The sequence below is a fragment of the Chlorocebus sabaeus genome, chromosome 15 (genome assembly GCF_047675955.1).
Source record: "Chlorocebus sabaeus isolate Y175 chromosome 15, mChlSab1.0.hap1, whole genome shotgun sequence".
Classification (NCBI taxonomy): domain Eukaryota; kingdom Metazoa; phylum Chordata; class Mammalia; order Primates; family Cercopithecidae; genus Chlorocebus; species Chlorocebus sabaeus.
The window spans coordinates 25084719-25103548 of record NC_132918.1 but is presented as its reverse complement, the minus strand read 5'-3'; the positions used below and the strand labels follow the sequence as shown (position 1 = coordinate 25103548).

The 18830-nt window shown below is 32.6% G+C and overlaps 1 protein-coding gene across 1 annotated transcript in view; it reads right to left on the bottom strand.

Moving 5' to 3' along the window:
- Positions 1-1652: 1652 nt before the first annotated feature.
- The window catches only part of SI (sucrase-isomaltase), a 99012-nt gene continuing 81834 nt past the window's right edge, over positions 1653-18830 (bottom strand). Inside the window, exons 40-47 of the mRNA XM_007972209.3 lie at positions 16742-16890; positions 14829-14913; positions 14693-14749; positions 13833-13957; positions 9553-9641; positions 5370-5419; positions 4618-4785; positions 1653-1806 (exon numbers count right to left, since the gene is read on the bottom strand). Coding sequence (XP_007970400.3) covers positions 1738-1806; positions 4618-4785; positions 5370-5419; positions 9553-9641; positions 13833-13957; positions 14693-14749; positions 14829-14913; positions 16742-16890 — 792 coding nt within the window. The 3' untranslated portion in view covers positions 1653-1737. The remainder of the gene's footprint in view (positions 1807-4617; positions 4786-5369; positions 5420-9552; positions 9642-13832; positions 13958-14692; positions 14750-14828; positions 14914-16741; positions 16891-18830) is intronic.

Here is an 18830-nt window from a genome sequence, read left to right as displayed (position 1 = left end):
GCCTGTGGCTATCCAGTGTTCCCATCACTGTTTACTGAAGGAAGTATCTTTTCCTCAATGTGTGTTCTTGGCACCTTTGCCAAACATCAGTTGACTCTAAATGCACAAATTTATTTCTGGACTTTATTCTGGTCCATTGGTCTATGTTTTTTTTTGTTTGTTTGTTTGTTTGTTTGTTTTGTCAGTACCATGCTGTTTTGGTTACTACAGCATTGTAGTTTATTTTGAAGTCAGGTAGTATAATGCTTCCAGCTTTATCCTTTTTGCTCAAGATTGCTTTGGTTATTCTGGGTCTTTTGTGGTTCACTACAACTTTTAGGAATGCTTTATCTATTTCTGCGATGACAGTTATTGGTATTTTGATAGGGATTGCATCAAATCTGTAGATCACTTTGGGTAGTACAAATATTTTAACGTATTTTCATATTCAATTTATAAGCATGGGTTATCTTTCCACTTATTTGTGCTTCCTCAATTTTTTCATCAATGTTTTCTGGTGTTCCTTATACATATTTTTTCCCTGCTTGAGTAAACTTATTCCCAGATATTTTTTTGTTGGTGGTGGTGATGTGATTTTTATGTGTGTGTGTGACTATTGTAAATGGGATAGTTTTCTTTTTTCGGATAGTTCACTATTGGCATATAGATATTCTACTAAATTTTGTATGTTGATTTTGTATCCTGCACCTTACCTGAATTCATTTATTAATTTTAATAGTTTTTGGTGCAGTATTTATGTGTGTGTGTGTGTATATATATGTACACACACATATGATCTTGTCATCAGCAAACGGAGACAATTAGACTTCCTCCTTTCCCATTTGAATGCCCTTTATTTATTTCTCTTCTATATAAAGCAAACTAAGCTCAGGAAATTTGAATCTCTAGACTGACGTTTGTGTACTCCAAAATCCATACATTGAAAGCCTAATATCCAGTGTGATGGTATTTGGAAATGGGACCTTTGGGAGTCACTTACATCATGAAAGTGGAGTTCTTATGGTGGGGTTAGTGCTCTTATAAAAAGAGACGCGAGAGAGTTTGCTTCCTCTCTCTTTGCCATATGAGGTTACAAAAAGATAATTGTCTGTAAGCCATAAAGACTGCCACCATCAGCAATGGATCTGCTAATGCCTTGATCTCAGGCATCCCAGCTTCCAGAACTGTAAGAAATAAATGTTTGTTGTTTAAGCCACCCAGTCTACGATAAATTGTTATAGTAGTGCAAGCTAAGACAATTTCCATTTGGAAAATAAAGACAAAATACACATTTTATATACTTACATATGTTTATTCTCTTTTTCTAATGAAATATACATACTAAGAAATAATTAAATCTTGTGATAATTGTTGTTACATATCTTAAATCTGCTAAACGTTGAGAAAAATATAGTATATAATTTATAATTACATAAAAATTTATTTAATTTAAAAATCATATGTTTAAATTATATCTTAGCTATTTACATACATGTTTAGTAACTAATTTACAATTGTAGCTGATGCTTAAAGAGGATAAATAGGGCTATTAGAATTTTGTTAAATATGCCTTAACATTGAATCTAAGTCACATTACTATAATAAAATTAGCATTATCATTAATGAAATAGCTTTTCGATATTATGAAAGCCATATTTTGTGGAGTACAAGAACCAAGTGAAGAGGGAAAGTTGTAAGCGCTGTGAAACTTAAATCCTGGTGTTTTTTCCCATTGACAACTAAAATTGCTGGTGATCTTCATGACCAGTTGATTTCTATTGGTTCTTCTAGAGTAACATTGTTCTGGGTCAGATCAATATTTAATATCTAAAAAAGTAAAATGATAATTACTTGTTTAATCAGAACCACATTTTTCTTATTTTAATGAATGATATTTCAAAAACAAGTTTTCTAATAAATAGTATATACCTTTATTTTCTTTTATATCTTGAGAAAGTTTTACTCTAGGAAAGTTTCCAACCATTTCAGCAACAATTTCACCCAACCTACCCATTTTACCTAAGGTTAAAATAAATCTCAGAAAGGTGGAGTTGCTGTCAAAAGATACTGAAAAACCCGTAACTCTTGGTCAATTTTATTGATTTCTATGACTTTACTCTTTTCACATAATTTCTAAATACGGAGTTATTTATAACTGCACTACATGAATCTCAATGCATCCCTTTTTCAAGTATTATCCAGACATTTTCAGTCAAAGTTTAGATTTAAAAGTGTTATTTTACCTCAATCAAAAAATATTTTATGATGCTTAATTTATTGCCAATGATTCAATTTTGCATGTGTTACTTTATTTCACTGGAGATAATCTGAAGTAGACTGTAGAGAGATTATTATCTCTATCATGGAGATTATTAAGTTGCTGTAGTCAAATGATCTTCTGTCATAGTTTTATAATATGATGATTTCAGAAGACTTTACCATTGCTGCTTTTTGTCCAATGAACTGACAAGATTTTCTGTGCTTTAGCTCAGCAAGTTTGGATTCAGTCATCAAATACGCAAGAGGAGGGGAGGTGAATCCTTTACTGCCTACCACATACTAGGCCTTTTCATAAGGACTTTATAAAATTTAATCTTCCTTAAAACACAGCATATCTGGATTAATTTACCACACTTGATAAATGAATTTAAAAAGTAATAGTTAAAGAATTGAGTATTCGTTAGACAGGTTTAAAACAGATCTAAACTATTTTTTAACTTAAATGTAGAAAGCAAAAATACACTACATAGCTTTTAATACTTTTTACAAAAATCAGTTGGACATAATTGTTGCTACAAAAATGTTTTAAAAATTATATTGCTAGAGCAATTAAATAATCTCTGTCATAAATTAAAGGGCAAGCAGGGTAGAGAAAGAAATTGATCATCCTCTCTTCCTTTCCTATGTATCTATGAAGGCTTGGAAAACAGTAATTGCTCATAAATATTGAGTTTATTTAAATACACTTAGAAGGAACTGCTCAGAGTTGTTGGTTAAAGTAAATGTATATTTCATCATCACTGAGGTAATGAAACTCAAATATTTGTTCTCAATGCTTAAAATTCTTTGTGAGTGTGTTTAAAGAGAGTAGAAAAAGTGATTTTTAATGGTTTGTTTTTACGCTACATATTTGATCAAAACGACCTTGAAATAACACCCCAAAATATTAAATTATCTTATTTGGCATTGTTTATTTACTTTATTTTTACCATAAAAGTTGTGAGCTTAATTTTCATCATTGTAATTAGTAAATAAAAAGCAAGACATTATTTAAGCCAAACCATCTTTTATTTATCTGATTGAACATTGGACCGTCCAAAAAAGTGATTTCTAATTGTGATTGATAACTATTGAGTAGTTATTTTGGGGAATTAATTTTACTTCTTTGGGGACCTAATTTCTTTGTCAGCCACATAAGACTACTGGACTAAATCAGGTATTCTGGAATTTTATAAACAAATCAAATTTTAAAAATAAAAATATGAGTGTAAGGCACTAAGATATTAACTTTTATTTTACTGGGGAAGGACACATTAAATATATCAAAGTTGGGAAATTATATTTTATATTTCCCATCCTTGATATAGTTTTAAGAAAAACAGCGAGTTGTACTGCAAAAGCAGTAAGAAAAACATAGTTCCATATTAAAGGAAAGCCCCACTTGTCAACAAAACAGCAATAGCAGTAGGATGGGTGTTAAGTTTCAAAAAGATGGAACAGACTTTCAGGTGCTGTTTAACTCTGGCATTCTCTGACACCTACAAGGATCTAAGACTGCGTCCAAGACGGACTTTTTTTTTTTTTCTTTTTTAGGTTCAAGTTAGTCAAACAACTGACTATTTTAGAAGTTAAGTTCATTTAAAGTGACTGATTAATGGCTCTTTGTTTTTACCCAAGTTTAAACAGTAAAGGGTGGGTACACACAAATTTACACAATTTTAGTAGTGCATAAGTGCATAAGTAGGCTTAAACTTAAAATGAACACTTAAAACAGTTAGCTGTTTTCTAGAATATGTGTTTGAAATTCACCTTTGCAAGCCATAGATTCACAGAATTTAGAACTGGAAGGAGCTTAAGAGATTGATCATTTACTTGAATTTTTTTTTTTTTAATTCAATTAGATACAACAATAGGCCTAAAGTTTTTTTGTTCAAGGTAAAGAGCTAAATACTGGCAGCAATGATGCTTTAACACAAGAATCCTGACTCCTTGTGTAGTATCTGTATCATATGTATCACATTCCTGTATTAATGGGTGCTGACAGTTTCATTAAGTTTGCAAGAATTTTCAAATACATTTTCAAGACATATTCAATGCTTAAATGCAGATATCTTATTTTTAAAATGTATTTTCTGAGGCACTTTATCATATAGGGATAACAGTTATTTTAAGTTTTAATTTAATTTTGCTTTGATTGTATCATAATAATAATAAAATAGATGTCATTAGATTGATTTGTATGACAGTTTATTAAGGATAATAATAAGGAAATAAACATGGAGGCCCAATGAAAAGGAATATATGAAGAATGTCATAATTGACTCATAATTATGTTTCTTATGGATGAGAGATATAAGAAGTCCACGTAGATGCTTTAAATATGTACGATTTTGAAAAACATCTTTTTATGTTACTTACCGTGTTGTTATTGTCTTCATTAAAAGGAAGCGAATTTTGATTTCCATTATACCTTAGAGTAACCACGTTGACAGGTGTGTTTCTTTTCCCCCATACCTTAATGGACCCAAGCCTCGTTTCACTTTTATTTATGTAACCTCTTTTCAATATAGTGCTTGTTAAGGTGGTCTGTAAGATAAAGAAAAAGGAATAACATAAACACTTCATTTGCAAAAGCAATTCAATCTAAAAAGAAATACACAAAAGTATATTTCATAGTATAATAAATTATTTTTCTGTGTATGTGATATAAGGTATTTTATATAATAAACATGAAAAAACTTCAAATATTCTTCCTTTTTTCCTATGTATCCATTTATTGAGACAGGGTCTCCCTCTGCCACCTAGGCTCAGAAAGTTTGGATTCAGTCATCAAATATGCAAGAGAAGGGGAAGTGAATTCTTTACTGCCAGGCTGAAGTGCAATGGTACAGTCATGGCTCACTGCGATCTAGAACTCCTAAATTCCAGTGACCCTCTAGCCTCAGCCTCCTATGTAGCTGGGACTACAGTTGCATGCCACCATACCTGGCTAATGTTTTTATAGAGATGGGGTCCCACTATGTTGCCCAGACAGATCTTGAATCCCTGACCTCACGCAATCCTCCCATGTCAGCCTCCCTATGAACTAGGATTACAGGCATGAGCCACCCCACCCAGCTGTGAACTTCAAATATTCTTTAACAGAATTGCATATAAATAATCTTACATACCTGGTTTAAATTAAATTGTACAGATAAATATAGGTCTCTTTCATAGGTGTCTGTAGAGAGAGAGAGAGAAAAAAAAGTGATATATTGTTATTTCCAAAGAAGAACCATAGTAAATACCTGTATATTTTGCTTCTCTTTCCCAGTATAAAAAGTACCAATAGTATCAAGGTGTATCTATTTTTTCTCTAAGCCTATTTAAGTAATTCAGATACAATTCAAGAAGCCCTGGAAATGAAGGATGAGTCACCAGGTAAGGTCCTAAGAAGACAAGCTAGGTGGTATATGTGTGTGTAGGGGTAATGATAAAGCAGTAACAAGTTGAAAATCACTTTCACATACAACACTGAGAAGGTGGCAAGAAGTGCACAAGTAGTCCAAGAATAAACAGAATTCAGTGATGATATCAATGGATACTTATTTGACACCTTAGTGACTGACAAAATAATATAAAGGAAAAAAAAGACATGGTAGCAACACATTCTAGTGTCATTTGAATAAACAAATTCAATTGTTAAGAGATTGTTACAGGTCAACTAAAATTAAACTGATAAGATATAGGTTTATAGCAACCTCTTTAAGGTATAATCATTATTTTTTAGTTTTTATTTTTTGAGACAAAGTCTGGCTTTATCGTCCCAGCTGAAGTGCAGTGACACAATCATGGCTCACTACAGCGGACCTCCTGGGCTCAAGCAATACTCCCACCTCAGCCTCCTGAGTGTCTGGTACTACAGGCATTCACTACCATGCCTGGCTTTTTAATTTTTTTTATCTTTGTAGAGATAGGTTCTCCCTATGTTGCCCAGGTTTGTTTTGAACTCCTAGACTCAAATGATTCTTCTGCCTTAGCCTCCCAAAGAACTGAGATTATAGTCATGAGCCACCATCACCAGTTTGAAGTATAATCTTGCTGTATTTAAAACCCATTTTAATGATAATCCTAGAGCTAAAACTTGTTAAATGCTATTTATCAAATTCTAAATACTTTATCACATTTACTCTGAAAGATATCTTATTATTATTATTCCCGCTGTATAGAAGAATAAAGTGGCTTTCAAAGCAGTTAAATAAATTTCCAAAGGTAAAAAAAAAAAAAAAAAAAAAAAAAAAAAAACACCCATAAAAGCTAATTACTGTCAGGGTCTGGAATCAAGCCCAGTTTTCCTTGGCTTCTAAGATTGTATTCCTATGTAAAAACACAAATAAGCATACATAAGATAGAAAGAGCAAAGTAGAGTCAAATAAATAAAACAATATTGGGGTAACACTGAAAGAGCAATATATTTTAATTCTCTTCTCTCCTTATACATATCAGGGCTGTATTCATTAACCCACTAAAATTAATTTGCTATTGATTTTACCTATACTAAAGTAGATATTCTGCCTAAAACTTTTTTTATATATGCTAATGTATGTATGGCTAATTTAAGATGTATTACAAGACATATTAGTGTCAATATTCCTTAATCATTTTAGTTCTTATTTTCAATATGAAATTACAGCTTAAGTTTTCATGAACAAACTTTTAAGTATAGAAATCTGAGTTAAAAAAGCAAAGGTGACAGCTATTAGGAAGATATGAGTAGCTTTGTTGTTTTTAATAAGAGGAAGAAGTATCTCACATATGATCTTAGTCAGGGACACACACATAGCTATTTCATTAAGATAAGTAGAAAAATTAACATTTTACTAAGCTCTAACTTTATTAATCAAGAATGGTCAAAATTTACTTACTGTTAAGTTTCAAAAGTTCATTTTGATTTACCTTTAATTATTTCATGATAATTTGTTACCACATTATAATATATCACAAAATTTGAACATATTTGTTTAAAAAAAAGAAATCATTTCAGATAGGATGCCCATCAATTAGATTGTTGTGTTTGCTGCGAGAGAAAACCTCTTTGGAGATTCTGATCTAACAAATCCAGAGAATAAGCATTTGGTATATATGATTATTGCTGTTAACTCAAGATATTTCAAGGGACTATTTAAAAATATCTATACTTAATTATACCAAGTATACTGATATTGTGGAACATAACAAAATAAGTAGACCCAATTGGCAAAAAGCTATTTTTTATACTTGCATGAGGAGATCATAGAGAAATATTTGAATTATGCTCAGGGACTTTCCAGTGATTACAAAAAGTCTGCCATGAAACTTGAATAGGGTAAAGTCCACACCAAATGTTTTCATCTATGCCTTAGTTTGATAGGAAGAGCTGGAGAAACTTCTAAGAGAAGTTTTGTCTACCGAACGGATAAAATGAATTGACTTAATTTGTTAATTATGAGATTCAAAGATCCCAAGTTGCAGACCTAACCTTTACACCCTTGGGAAATTGAAGGCAAATTTCCTGTTGGACGCAAAGGGAAAGGCTGAAAACTTCATAGACCCTCAGTTGTTGCAGTAATGAAGGTCAGAGCTCTAAAAGCAAAGGACTAACTCATGTTGGTATCTTCACTTTCTAAGTCACAAAATGTTATAAAGAGGGATTTATTTTTCCCAAGAATCTTGCTCTCTAGCATACAATTCTTCTATCAACTTTATTATACTTATTTACTAATGGATTATTTCTTATGGTTGCAGAATATTAACTATGATTCATCTTAAAAGATAAAAAATGCATGTCTTTGCTATTAATGAGAAAACTATTATCTTTGGATAAGTTATTCAAATTGTAATATTAAATTGTAGAGAACTATCAACTTCACACAGATGTCAGTTTTTATGATTAAAGTTTGTGTCAAGAAAATGTTCAGAACGCACATCTAGTAGTACTAACACTGTTAAATGGCAGTCAGTAAACCTATCCTCTATCAGTCTTTACATACAGCATAAAAATCTCCTATGGGAGATTTCTGAGTTTCTCCTAAAATTAATGAAACTTGAATGAGTCCTATAATCTGCATTCTTAGCAAGCTGTCCCAGGTGTTTCTGATAACAACAGCTAACGGATTTCACATGGCTAGGAGTTTAGAAGTTTAGTATGGTCTAGAGGAACAGTTATGAATGGAATAAGCCTAGATCTAATGTAAAATATATCTCCTCATGTAAAAAAATGCTAAATACTAAAAACAAAAACAAACAAGCGAAAACAGTAGACATAAAAACACAGAAATCAAATTTACTTGAAATTGGTTTCTGGACTACCTCCTTGTTGTAGAGGCACCGCTTGTGCATTTTGGGGGCTCAGAAAGTGATTTCTTAAAATAAAGGTCCCAGAAGCAACACTGGAAGCAAAGTTTCTCCCTGACCTTCTCCTGCCTTCCTGTCTCTTGCCCCTTATTCTCTAGTCATAGAAACTAGAATTCCTTTCCCCAAAGGCAAGTCATAGAAACTAGAACCCTTTTCCCCCAAAGCTAGCTATAAGGCCTAGAAATGTTACTCTCTTTCCCTGCTTTTCTGTAACAGCGGGCCATGAGGAAATTAACAACCTCCTTCCAGAGGGGTCTCACCCCATACCTGAGAGGAAGAAATGCTAAAATTAATAATCCAACAAGAATATGGACAGGCCTTGCTAGATTTCCTCACTCAATCTGTTTCCATTAGCTTATACCCTTTTTGTCCAATCACATTTCTACATGGCAGTTCCTGTTTCATTGAAACTCAGAATACAGTCTGAGAGCGTTCTCTGTGTCTTTGTGCCTTTATTCTGAAGGTTCCTGTTTCACGTAAAACTATGATCACATATGCTTGTTATGCTTTTCTCTTGTTAACTTGTGTTTTGTTATTATAGAGGTGTTCGCTGTGACCTTTATGGTAAATGAGGAAAAGTATCACTCCTTTTTGTCCCTACAGCATCAATATTTTGCACATATAATAATGTGGTTATTCAGCTAAGTTAACTTTATATATATGCCAAGTGTCTGTTATGTGAATAGCACTGTGCTAGCTTCTGGAAGTACAAAGATAATGGATACGTAATTCCTGACCACACAAATTTCTTACCTAGACACTTACCATAGGGATTGACTAATTTAGGATAAGAAAAGTCTTTAAATGTTTGTGACATTGTTTATCTATTTAACTTGATTCAGTGAATTTAGTAAAATCTTTTAGCCTTGAATAATATTAATAGCTTTGTACTCAGCTTCCAAAGAACAATAATAGAAAACATAAAAGTAATGTGATAAAATATGTCATCAATTAAATTTATCTACTAAATAGAGCACTCACCTATACTCTCTCCATCATCCCAAAACAGAGAACCCTGTGCCATCTGATTATCATCTGCAGCAACAATGAGCTTCATGTAATTTTGTCGACTATAAGAAAGAAATATATAATTTTACCCATGTTTGTAGGATAGCATATGTCTAGGTATGATATGATATGCACCTAAGGATCTACAGGAACACAAGCATTAAGGAGTGTGCAAATGACTTAGACCGAGAAAATTAAAGCATTCCCATTTTTCTAAATTAGTTAACAGAAAATATATAAAACAATAATTTTTTTCGTATTTAGCTGGGTGCAGTGGTTCACATCTGTGATCCCAGCACTTTGGGAGACCGAGGCAGGCGGATCATGAGGTCAGGAGTTCGAGACCATCCTACCCAACATGGTGAAACCCCATCTCTACTGAAGTACAAAAAATTAGTGGGTGTGGTGGTGGGTGCCTGTAGCCCCAGTTACTTGGGAGGCTGAGGCAGGGAAATTGCTTGAACCCAGGAGGTGGAGGTTCCAGTAAGCCAAGATTGCACACTGCACTCCAGCCTGGTGACAGGGTGTGACTCCGTCAAAAAAAAAAAAAAAATTATTCGTATTTAATAGGAAATATCATGCATGCCTTTTGATCTCAAGAGTTAACATAATGTAACAAATCAAAAGTGGCCTCATTGAAAGTAATTAAAACCACGTTAAGTTTATTAATATATTTCCTCATGCCCTCTCTTGGGTAATCCTGTCATTAAGCATTAAACATGAAACAATTTTAATAGCATTTTTAAATCTTTTATGACTTAAGCCTTCCTCAGATTTCTGTACATAAATAACTGAGTTATCACTGGTTAAAATTAATAAGAATGTATAAAGTAGTCTCCAAGTTCTAAGTTACATCCTTGTATAGACAATACCTTTCAAGCATGTTCCTACATAGGCTATTTGTGAACTCAATACTTGCTTCCATGTTAAATCTTCAGCAATCTTTGAGAAGCAACTTGATTTAGCAGCCTCATATTGTTTGAAATAATTTATCAGATCAAATGTTTTAGCTGTCTGCCTTTTCCAATCACAAATGCTAAAGAATATATGGCCATGGAAGTCTCCTAAAATTTCCAGAATCTCTAGAGTTCAAATCTCCACAGTAATTTGATATTTTTCAGTGAAATATATTAACATATCTTAGCATGAATATGTATATGAATTTCAGTTCACAGTCACTAGGGTTTAAATATAATTTAGAAACATCAAAAATATGGCTTAACCTGCAATTTCCCGACATATACTAAAACTTGTGATTAGAAAGAGTTTTTACAACTTTTTATACTGTACAATAATCTGTCTTCTCTCTCATAAAAAAATAAGGTTTATTCAAGGCACAACTTATGAATGGACTCCTCCATGAAGCCTCACTTTTCAGGTACAATGATTGTATCTCCTGTTTAACTGATATCAGGATAGAATATTAGTAGAAACGGACCTGGGTAGGTCGAGGAGATTAGAATATTCTGTTCATGCCGACTGGGGCTGTCAGCATATAGATGACCAAGAGATGATACAGCACAAAAAGAGAAGAAAAACAGAGACAGCGTCCTCTAGAACTTGAATGTTGAAGCAAGGAATTTTGAAAGGGACATAAAGATTGATTGGAATAAGAACTTTACACCTATATCAGTCGGAGAACACAGAGCAGATCCATTGTCCCTGGTAAATTGGACCTATTGCTAAATGATAGAAAGAGAAATCCAGGTAGAGGTGCTCAGGCAAAGAAGAGAAGGGCCTGGCCAGACAATCAATTATAAAAATGGTGCTAGACAGAAAATCTGGGATAGGCTTCATATTTATATAGGACAAGGTCATTAAGAAACAGGTCTGGAGTTCCAGACCAGCCTCGCCAACACGATGAAACTCTGTCTCTACTAAAAACAAAAAAAATTAGCCAGGCGTGGTGGGAGGCACCTGTAATCCCAAATACTCAGGAGGCTGTGGCAGGAGAATCACTGGAACCCGGGAGTTGGAGGTTGTAGTGAGCCGGATAGTGCACTCCAACCTGAGCAACAGAGCAAGAGTCTGTCAAAAAAAAAAAAAAAAAAAAAGAGGAAAGAAAAAAAGAAAGAAAAAGAGAAAGAAAGAAGAAAGAAAGAAAGAGAGAGAGAGAGAAAGAAAGAGAGAGAGAGAGAGAAAGAAAGAAAGAAAGAAAGAAAGAAAGAAAGAAAGAAAGAAAGAAAGAAAGAAGAAGGAAAGAAAGAGGAAGGAAGGAAGGAAAGAAGGAAGGAAGGAAGGGAAAGAGAGAAGGAAGGAAGGAAAGAAAGAAAAAGAAAGAAAGAAAGAAAGAAAGAAAGAAAGAAAGAAAGAAAGAAAGAAAGAAAGAAAGAAAGAAAGAAGAAGGAAAGAAAGAAGAAGGAAAGAAAGAGGAAGGAAGGAAGGAAAGAAGGAAGGAAGGGAAAGAGAGAAGGAAAGAAAGAAAGAAAGAAAGAAAGAAAGAAAGAAAGAAAGAAAGAAAGAAAGAAAGAAAGAAAGAAAGAAAGGAAGGAAGGAAGGAAGGAAGGAAGGAAGGAAGGAAGGAAGGAAGGAAGGAGAGAGAAAGGGAAAGAAAGAAAAGAAAGAAAGAAAAAGAGAAAGAAAGAAAGAGAAAGAAAGAAAAAGAAAGAAAGAAAGAAAGAAAGAAAGAAAGAAAGAAAGAAAGAAAGAAAGAAAGAAAGAAAGAAAGAAAGAAAGAAAGAAAGAAAGGCAGGCAGAGGAGAGGACAAGAAAAGAAAAGAAAAAGGAAAAGAGAAAAGAAAAAGAAAAGGAAAGAAAAGAGAAAAAAAAACAGGTCTGGTTCCTCTTGGACGGCAGGACACTTAGTAGTTTGATGGAGTAGTGATACTGCCCGTGAATGTATACATTTTCATGGACTATAATGAGTCAGGAAATATATCACAAGACAGACAAAGAAAGGCAAAGAAAGGGAAACAGAAAATTAATGGAAAAGAAAGGGACACCTCCAAGCTATACTGACTTAAAGTTTATAAAAAGGTTCATCAAATGGAATATTATTCAGTGCTAAAAAGAAATGAGATACAACCCAGGTATCTCATGGAGGAACCTTAAATGCATATAGCTAAGTGAAAAAAGTCAAATTGAATGGTTACATACTGTATGATTCCAACTATATGACATTCTGGAAAATACCATTTTAAAGAGATAGTAAAATACCAGTGGTTGCCATGGGTTGAAACAGCGATGAATAGGTGGCAAATAAAGGATGTTTAGGGGAGTAAAACAATTCTAAATGACACCAGTGGTGGATGCAGGTCATCATACATTTGTTAAAACCCAGAGAATCTACAACATCAACAGTGAACCCTAATGTAAATTATAGTCTTTGGTGATAAGTGTTAGTGTAGGTTCAACGACTGTAACAAATGTGCTACTCTTACGGGGGGTGTTGAAAATGAGACAGGCTATGCATGTGAGACAGCAGAGGGTAAATGGGAAATCTCTGTACCTTCTCAATTTTGCTGTATAAAATTGCTCTAAAAAATAAGTCTTTAAAAAAAAGTTCATCAATATTTCATGTTTTCATAAAATGATCTTCATAATACTAGATCTTCCACATGTCAGAAGCAGAAAAGTAGGGTAAAACCTTGTTGAGGCAATCATTCAAAATATAAGACATTAATTTGTCATTACTTCTGCATATTATAGATAGATCATAAAGGTTTAGTTTATATTTTAATCTGGGAAGCTTTCTTACTTTAAGAGGAAATATCCTGTTGGAAGACAGTTTTCCATGGGTCTCTTGCATTTTTGTATGTCATATGCAGAGGCACTGACAGCCTGTCTTCTGAGCTGTCTTTTCAGGGATGTTTTAAAAGTGATTAGTATTGAATGGCAGGGTTTTAAAAAAATTCTTAATATTTCTTCTGTCCAATATAAAAAAGATAATCTTTTTTTCAAAACAAATAATGGACAGATTTGTTTGTAGTCTTATTAAAGACACTGTTTTCCTAAAGTTGGGATTTCTTGTTTGTGACACAGACCTCCTAATGTGCAACGCCTGCCTGGGCCTCTCCATGTCATCCCCATGGGACTTGGTGGAAAAGAAAACCTGATGCTAAGATAAATTTCCTGTTTCTTGCTATGTCATAAACCACAAACACCTTTGTCTCTGACCTGGCAATCATAGTACTGAGGCAGGCTAATGTAGAAGCTTGGCAATGGGGTAAAATTTCAAACCTTTTCTATTTCTTAACAATGCTAGCATGGTGTATCTCATAATTTCACCTGAGCTTTGTAAACAGTTCACTTACCTGTAAAATGTGTTTTGAGCTGGCTCTTGACATGGTAGGATGTGACCACCACGGACATGTAGGTTTATTGTCTCAAAAGAAGCATTAAATGTATAAAATTGTCCTCTGACACCAATATCTTTGCTCTGGAAATGAAAGGGATGGAAAGAAGAACAGGTGGAGCAAGAAGTGGAATCATCAGCAACATTGGTACTTGAGGATATACATTTTAAAAAATCAAATGATACACTTTTAAATTTAAAAATTAACATTTATTCAGAAAATCTTAATTTGTTTCACTGTCGTAACCATTTTACTCTCTCTCTCTCTCTCTCTCTCTCTCTCTCTCTCTATATATATATATGTATCTCATAACATGATGTTGTATACCTTAAATATACACAGTGGAATTTATTTTTTGAAAGTATATCTTTAGAATCTAGTTAAATATAAGTCTTTATGATAGCTTTGAAAGTCATTTATAGTGTTGTTTCTGTGGAGCTCACATGCCTAAAGTGTGTGGATTTTTGAAAGGTCACAAAAGCTCTCCTTGACTTATGTACATTATTCTTGGAAGGACTGCACTACCTTTAATGATCATTTTACATATCCAATAAAAGGCAATTATCTTTTTGTGTGTAATGTGTAATTACCATGTTTATTTGCTAAAATAAATCAATGACTACACAACAAAGTGCAGCAGAATAAATTAACTCTCTTTCACTGTGGGTTAATCCAGTTCAGTTATAATTTACCAGAAATGTTACTTTCCACTCTTTTTAAGTGGAAAGTAAATCCAACACACCATTAATGAAAAGGCTGGGACCAAACAATTACCCATTTCTGTTTAGTCAATTCCCCAGAATTCCTTAAATACTTACTGTATGGTAGTCAAACCACCGAGCATTGGGGACGTAGGCATTTACAATTTGAACATACTGGAATGTAAATAAATAGCCATTAATTGTATATAAACCAAATAAAATTTTGTAAACAAAAATATGTGGTAGGACTTACAGGTTCCAGTACTGGGGTAACCATAAACGCTGGACCCCATAAGAACTGCTTGAATATATCCCAGGTTGGTTTTTCATCAAAGAACCTTGACAAAATTATCACAAATAATTAAATTAAAACAAATAACTTTCTCCTGAATACCATAAAATCATTATTCAAATCATATTTTGTATTATAGACTTTTCTGGATTAAAATAAAAACTAAATGACAAAAAAATTTAAAAATGTATCAGTTGGATTGTAATAGTACAATGTGCAGCAGCATAATACTTTATGAGTAAATCTAGACTATGACTAAATTTCCTGAGAAAATAGAGAATTGTGATGGACATGTAACATCAACTAAATGAGAAATTACTTTGGAAGAGAACTAATAGAGGTACAAATATTAACTTTGTCTAGTATATGATCAACAAGTTAAAAAGCATATTAAAAACACTCTGGAAGAAAATTGTGAGACATATTATAATAATTTTAATTCATTAATTTTAAAAACAGTTTGCTTATCCTACTTAATAAACTCTCTGAATAGTAGATTTACATGTTCCTAAAGGCTCTGTAACATGTTAATGGATTTCTGAACTTGGGATATAAATGGCTAGGAAAAACAAAAGTTTTTTTTTTTTTTTTTTTTTTTAAATGTTTTAAGAGCCACTGTTAAATGTTAACATTTCTTCTCCAATTGAAATGAAAAAGAAAAGTTATTTCTTAAAATTTGTTTGTTCTTTTGCTGTGGTTTTGTTTTGCCTTATTAAAAGCTGAATTGGAAAGCTGGGCTTACTCCTCCATAAATTCATGAAAGTAGGAACTCAGGTATTCTCAACAGGACAACAGTCTGTATAGTTAATAATAATATTTCTGACTAGTGACTCAACCCAGAGCTGATACGCCGATTATCCTGGGAGGTAAATAGGAATAGCAAAAAGGGTAAAGTATGTAAATAAAAAGGAGATCAATAAAATGTTATCAGAAATAAAGAAGGGATTATGGTAGATGACAAAGTAATAAAGCAACCAGAACATAATTTGAATCCAGAAAGAATCTTTTTTTGTTGTTTTAGGAAAACTGGATCACTTATCCTGTCATCAAAAGAGAAGGCATACCAATTAACTTATTCTGGTAAATTTACTTTGGGTATTATTGTTTTATTTAGGTAAATATTTGCCTTTTTAAAATGCGCTTATCAATAGTGAAATCTAACAAATCAGCTCATTCAATTATGTTAGTAATATAGGGTGCTCAAAAAGTTAAATATACTGTGATTATTCAGGTTTTTTTGTTTTTATGTTTGACTGCATGTTTTGCTTTTTGTGATATCTACAATAAGAATTTGCTGTATTCAACTTAAAGTGGGTGAAAATTTTTGCAAATATGTTCCATGAAATATAATTTTTAAGGTTTGGTCATATGTAAGTTTGAGCTTTAAGAGGTTAATCCAAAACAAATTTATAAGGCTAATATTGACACTGTTCCTGTATATCTTATTGGGATACATCAAGGAAAAGGTGAGATGGTCTCCAGTCAGACATCTGTATATAGTAGATTACATAACTGCAGTAAACCTTGATTAATTAAATCATGAGGGACATTACTTATCTCCCTACAAATGTTGAGAATACTCAATGTAAACACATATACAAAGCATGTAAAACAATACCTAGTATACAGTAATTATTCTGAAATAGAATTATTAGTTTTTAATAACTAATGAATGTGGTTCATTCTTCAATGGTTTATGCTAGACTATTAATGGACATATTTGTGTAAATGCTTTATTAATCAAAAATGTATGCTAATATAACAATGGAAAAGTTAACAATCTAAAATGTTTTATATTGCACTATAAGAGATCATTGGACAAATTAAATGAAAAGTATCTCTCTGTGATAAGAGAAAACAAACTTTGTACTTACTCATGCAAAAGGGGTCGAATAACAGTGCCACCATGAGCATGAATTTCATGCATTTGTGTGTAGAAATAGGGCAATAAGGTGTATCTAATATTTAGAATAATCCTTGACATTTCAGCAAAAGTTTCATTCCAGGAAGCAGGATCTTGTCTCTGAAACAAAGCAAAATAACATAGTTATAAACTTTTGTCTTTGTTTAAATCATAATATTCATATTCATATTTGAAGAACTAAAAAGAAATCATATTAATTTATTATCATGTGCTATGTACTTTCTCCCCCAAAATATTATGCAATAATATTTCTGTCACATGATAAAGAGAAAAGGTACACAATATTTTAATAAGATAAATTCAAATTAAGTCCATGGCTTGATTTAGTTTAAGTGAACATATCCAGAGAAAAGTTTACATTTTAATAGATGACAAATATATTGTCAATTAGGTGATAGTCAGTGTTAGAGTGATAAGTATAGGAGAGAAATGGAATGATACGTTATCCAAAGTGAATTGAAATAAACACAGACAAGCAGAGCAAATGATGGTGACCACGCACATTGTGGGTCCTCAGGAGAAATGAGCAGATTGTGGTACTAAACTGATAGAAGAGAAGGCACAAATTTGAATGAAAGGAAAGAACATGCCTGAGTATTCTCTGGAATGCACACTCCAGCTCAAAAGACAAAATTTTTAGTCTAAGATTTAGAGTGGAAGGTTAAAAGTCTACAAAAAAGTTCTTGCATGTATTAGTTTAAAAATAATAGGCAACAAAAGTTATTACTTTTTTATATTTCGATTTGCACCAGGGGAATAAACAAGGCTACCACAAAGCTCAAGGTAACATTTAAATGTTTTTCATTGACATCAGCATGACTGGGGCCCTTTATAGTTGTGTCATATCAATGATGATTCCAATCTTTCTGTATTTTCAGGAGTAAGAAAGTTTGAATGAAAATTTACTGTCATAGCTGTTATATGCAGTATTAGAATACAGAAAACCTTGAAAGTAAAAATGATCCAAGAACTATTAAACTATATGTGATCTTATTACTGATATTTCCAAAGTAAAAGAAGAAGAAAAAAGGCAAAAATCATTATCTGTTGCTTATTGACCTCATTGATATGATTTTAGTTTTAACATGTTGATACACAAGCATCTAATCATAAACCATACAATTTGAGTAATACATTTCAACAGTTCATTTGTACCAACTCATAGTTAAACTTAAGTAGAGGTTTCTGTCCTCTAGATTTTTATTTAGAAATACTTCCTCAGTCATTTCCTCCTTCTGCATTTGAATTTTCCTCAAACACCCCAACCACATTACAATCTTTGGGTATTTTACTTTGTTCCTTCCATGTGGAATTTTCCATATATTTATATTGGTTACTGTTCCCCACACCCATCTCTGCTCTAGTATTTCTTCATTTAATATGTTTCTGAGCACTTTTCCTAAAGCAGAATCTCTGTAAAACTCCATCACTTTAGCTTAATATATTTTTCCCTTATAGACATTTATTTGTATCTGACCTATTACATATATAATGGTCTATTATTTATATCCCTTTTTAGAATATATAAATCATTGGAGCAAGGACTTGGTAAATATGAAATGGTATACTCTCAATAAAGCATCTCTGTCCAAGCTTTCATTGATTCATGCTCTACTTTCCCAGTATTACAGCTTTCTAAATTGCATTATTGACAGCAGATTTTCCTGTTGAGATATTACTGTGTCATCAAGTTATGTCTCTATTGTCCAACTTTCAAATTCTTTCAAAACGTGGTTCCATTCTGCCTACAATCCTTGTATTTCAGCATTCTCTAAAATAAATCCTACTCTATTTCTACCCACCTTTCCAGTAGGGGGGGTCATATAGATTTCACGGCACATCATGAGCTCTGCCATTTATTTACTATAGGCAGAACACATCTTTTAAAACCCAGCTCTGTCTTTAACCTTTCCATCATGTGCATTTTGCTAATTTATCATTTCTCTGCATTTCTTCACTGAAAATCAGCATCATGAAATTTAGTGCTTATTTAGATATTGGCTCTAACTGTTCATAATTTTCCATAATTTTTAGAGGAG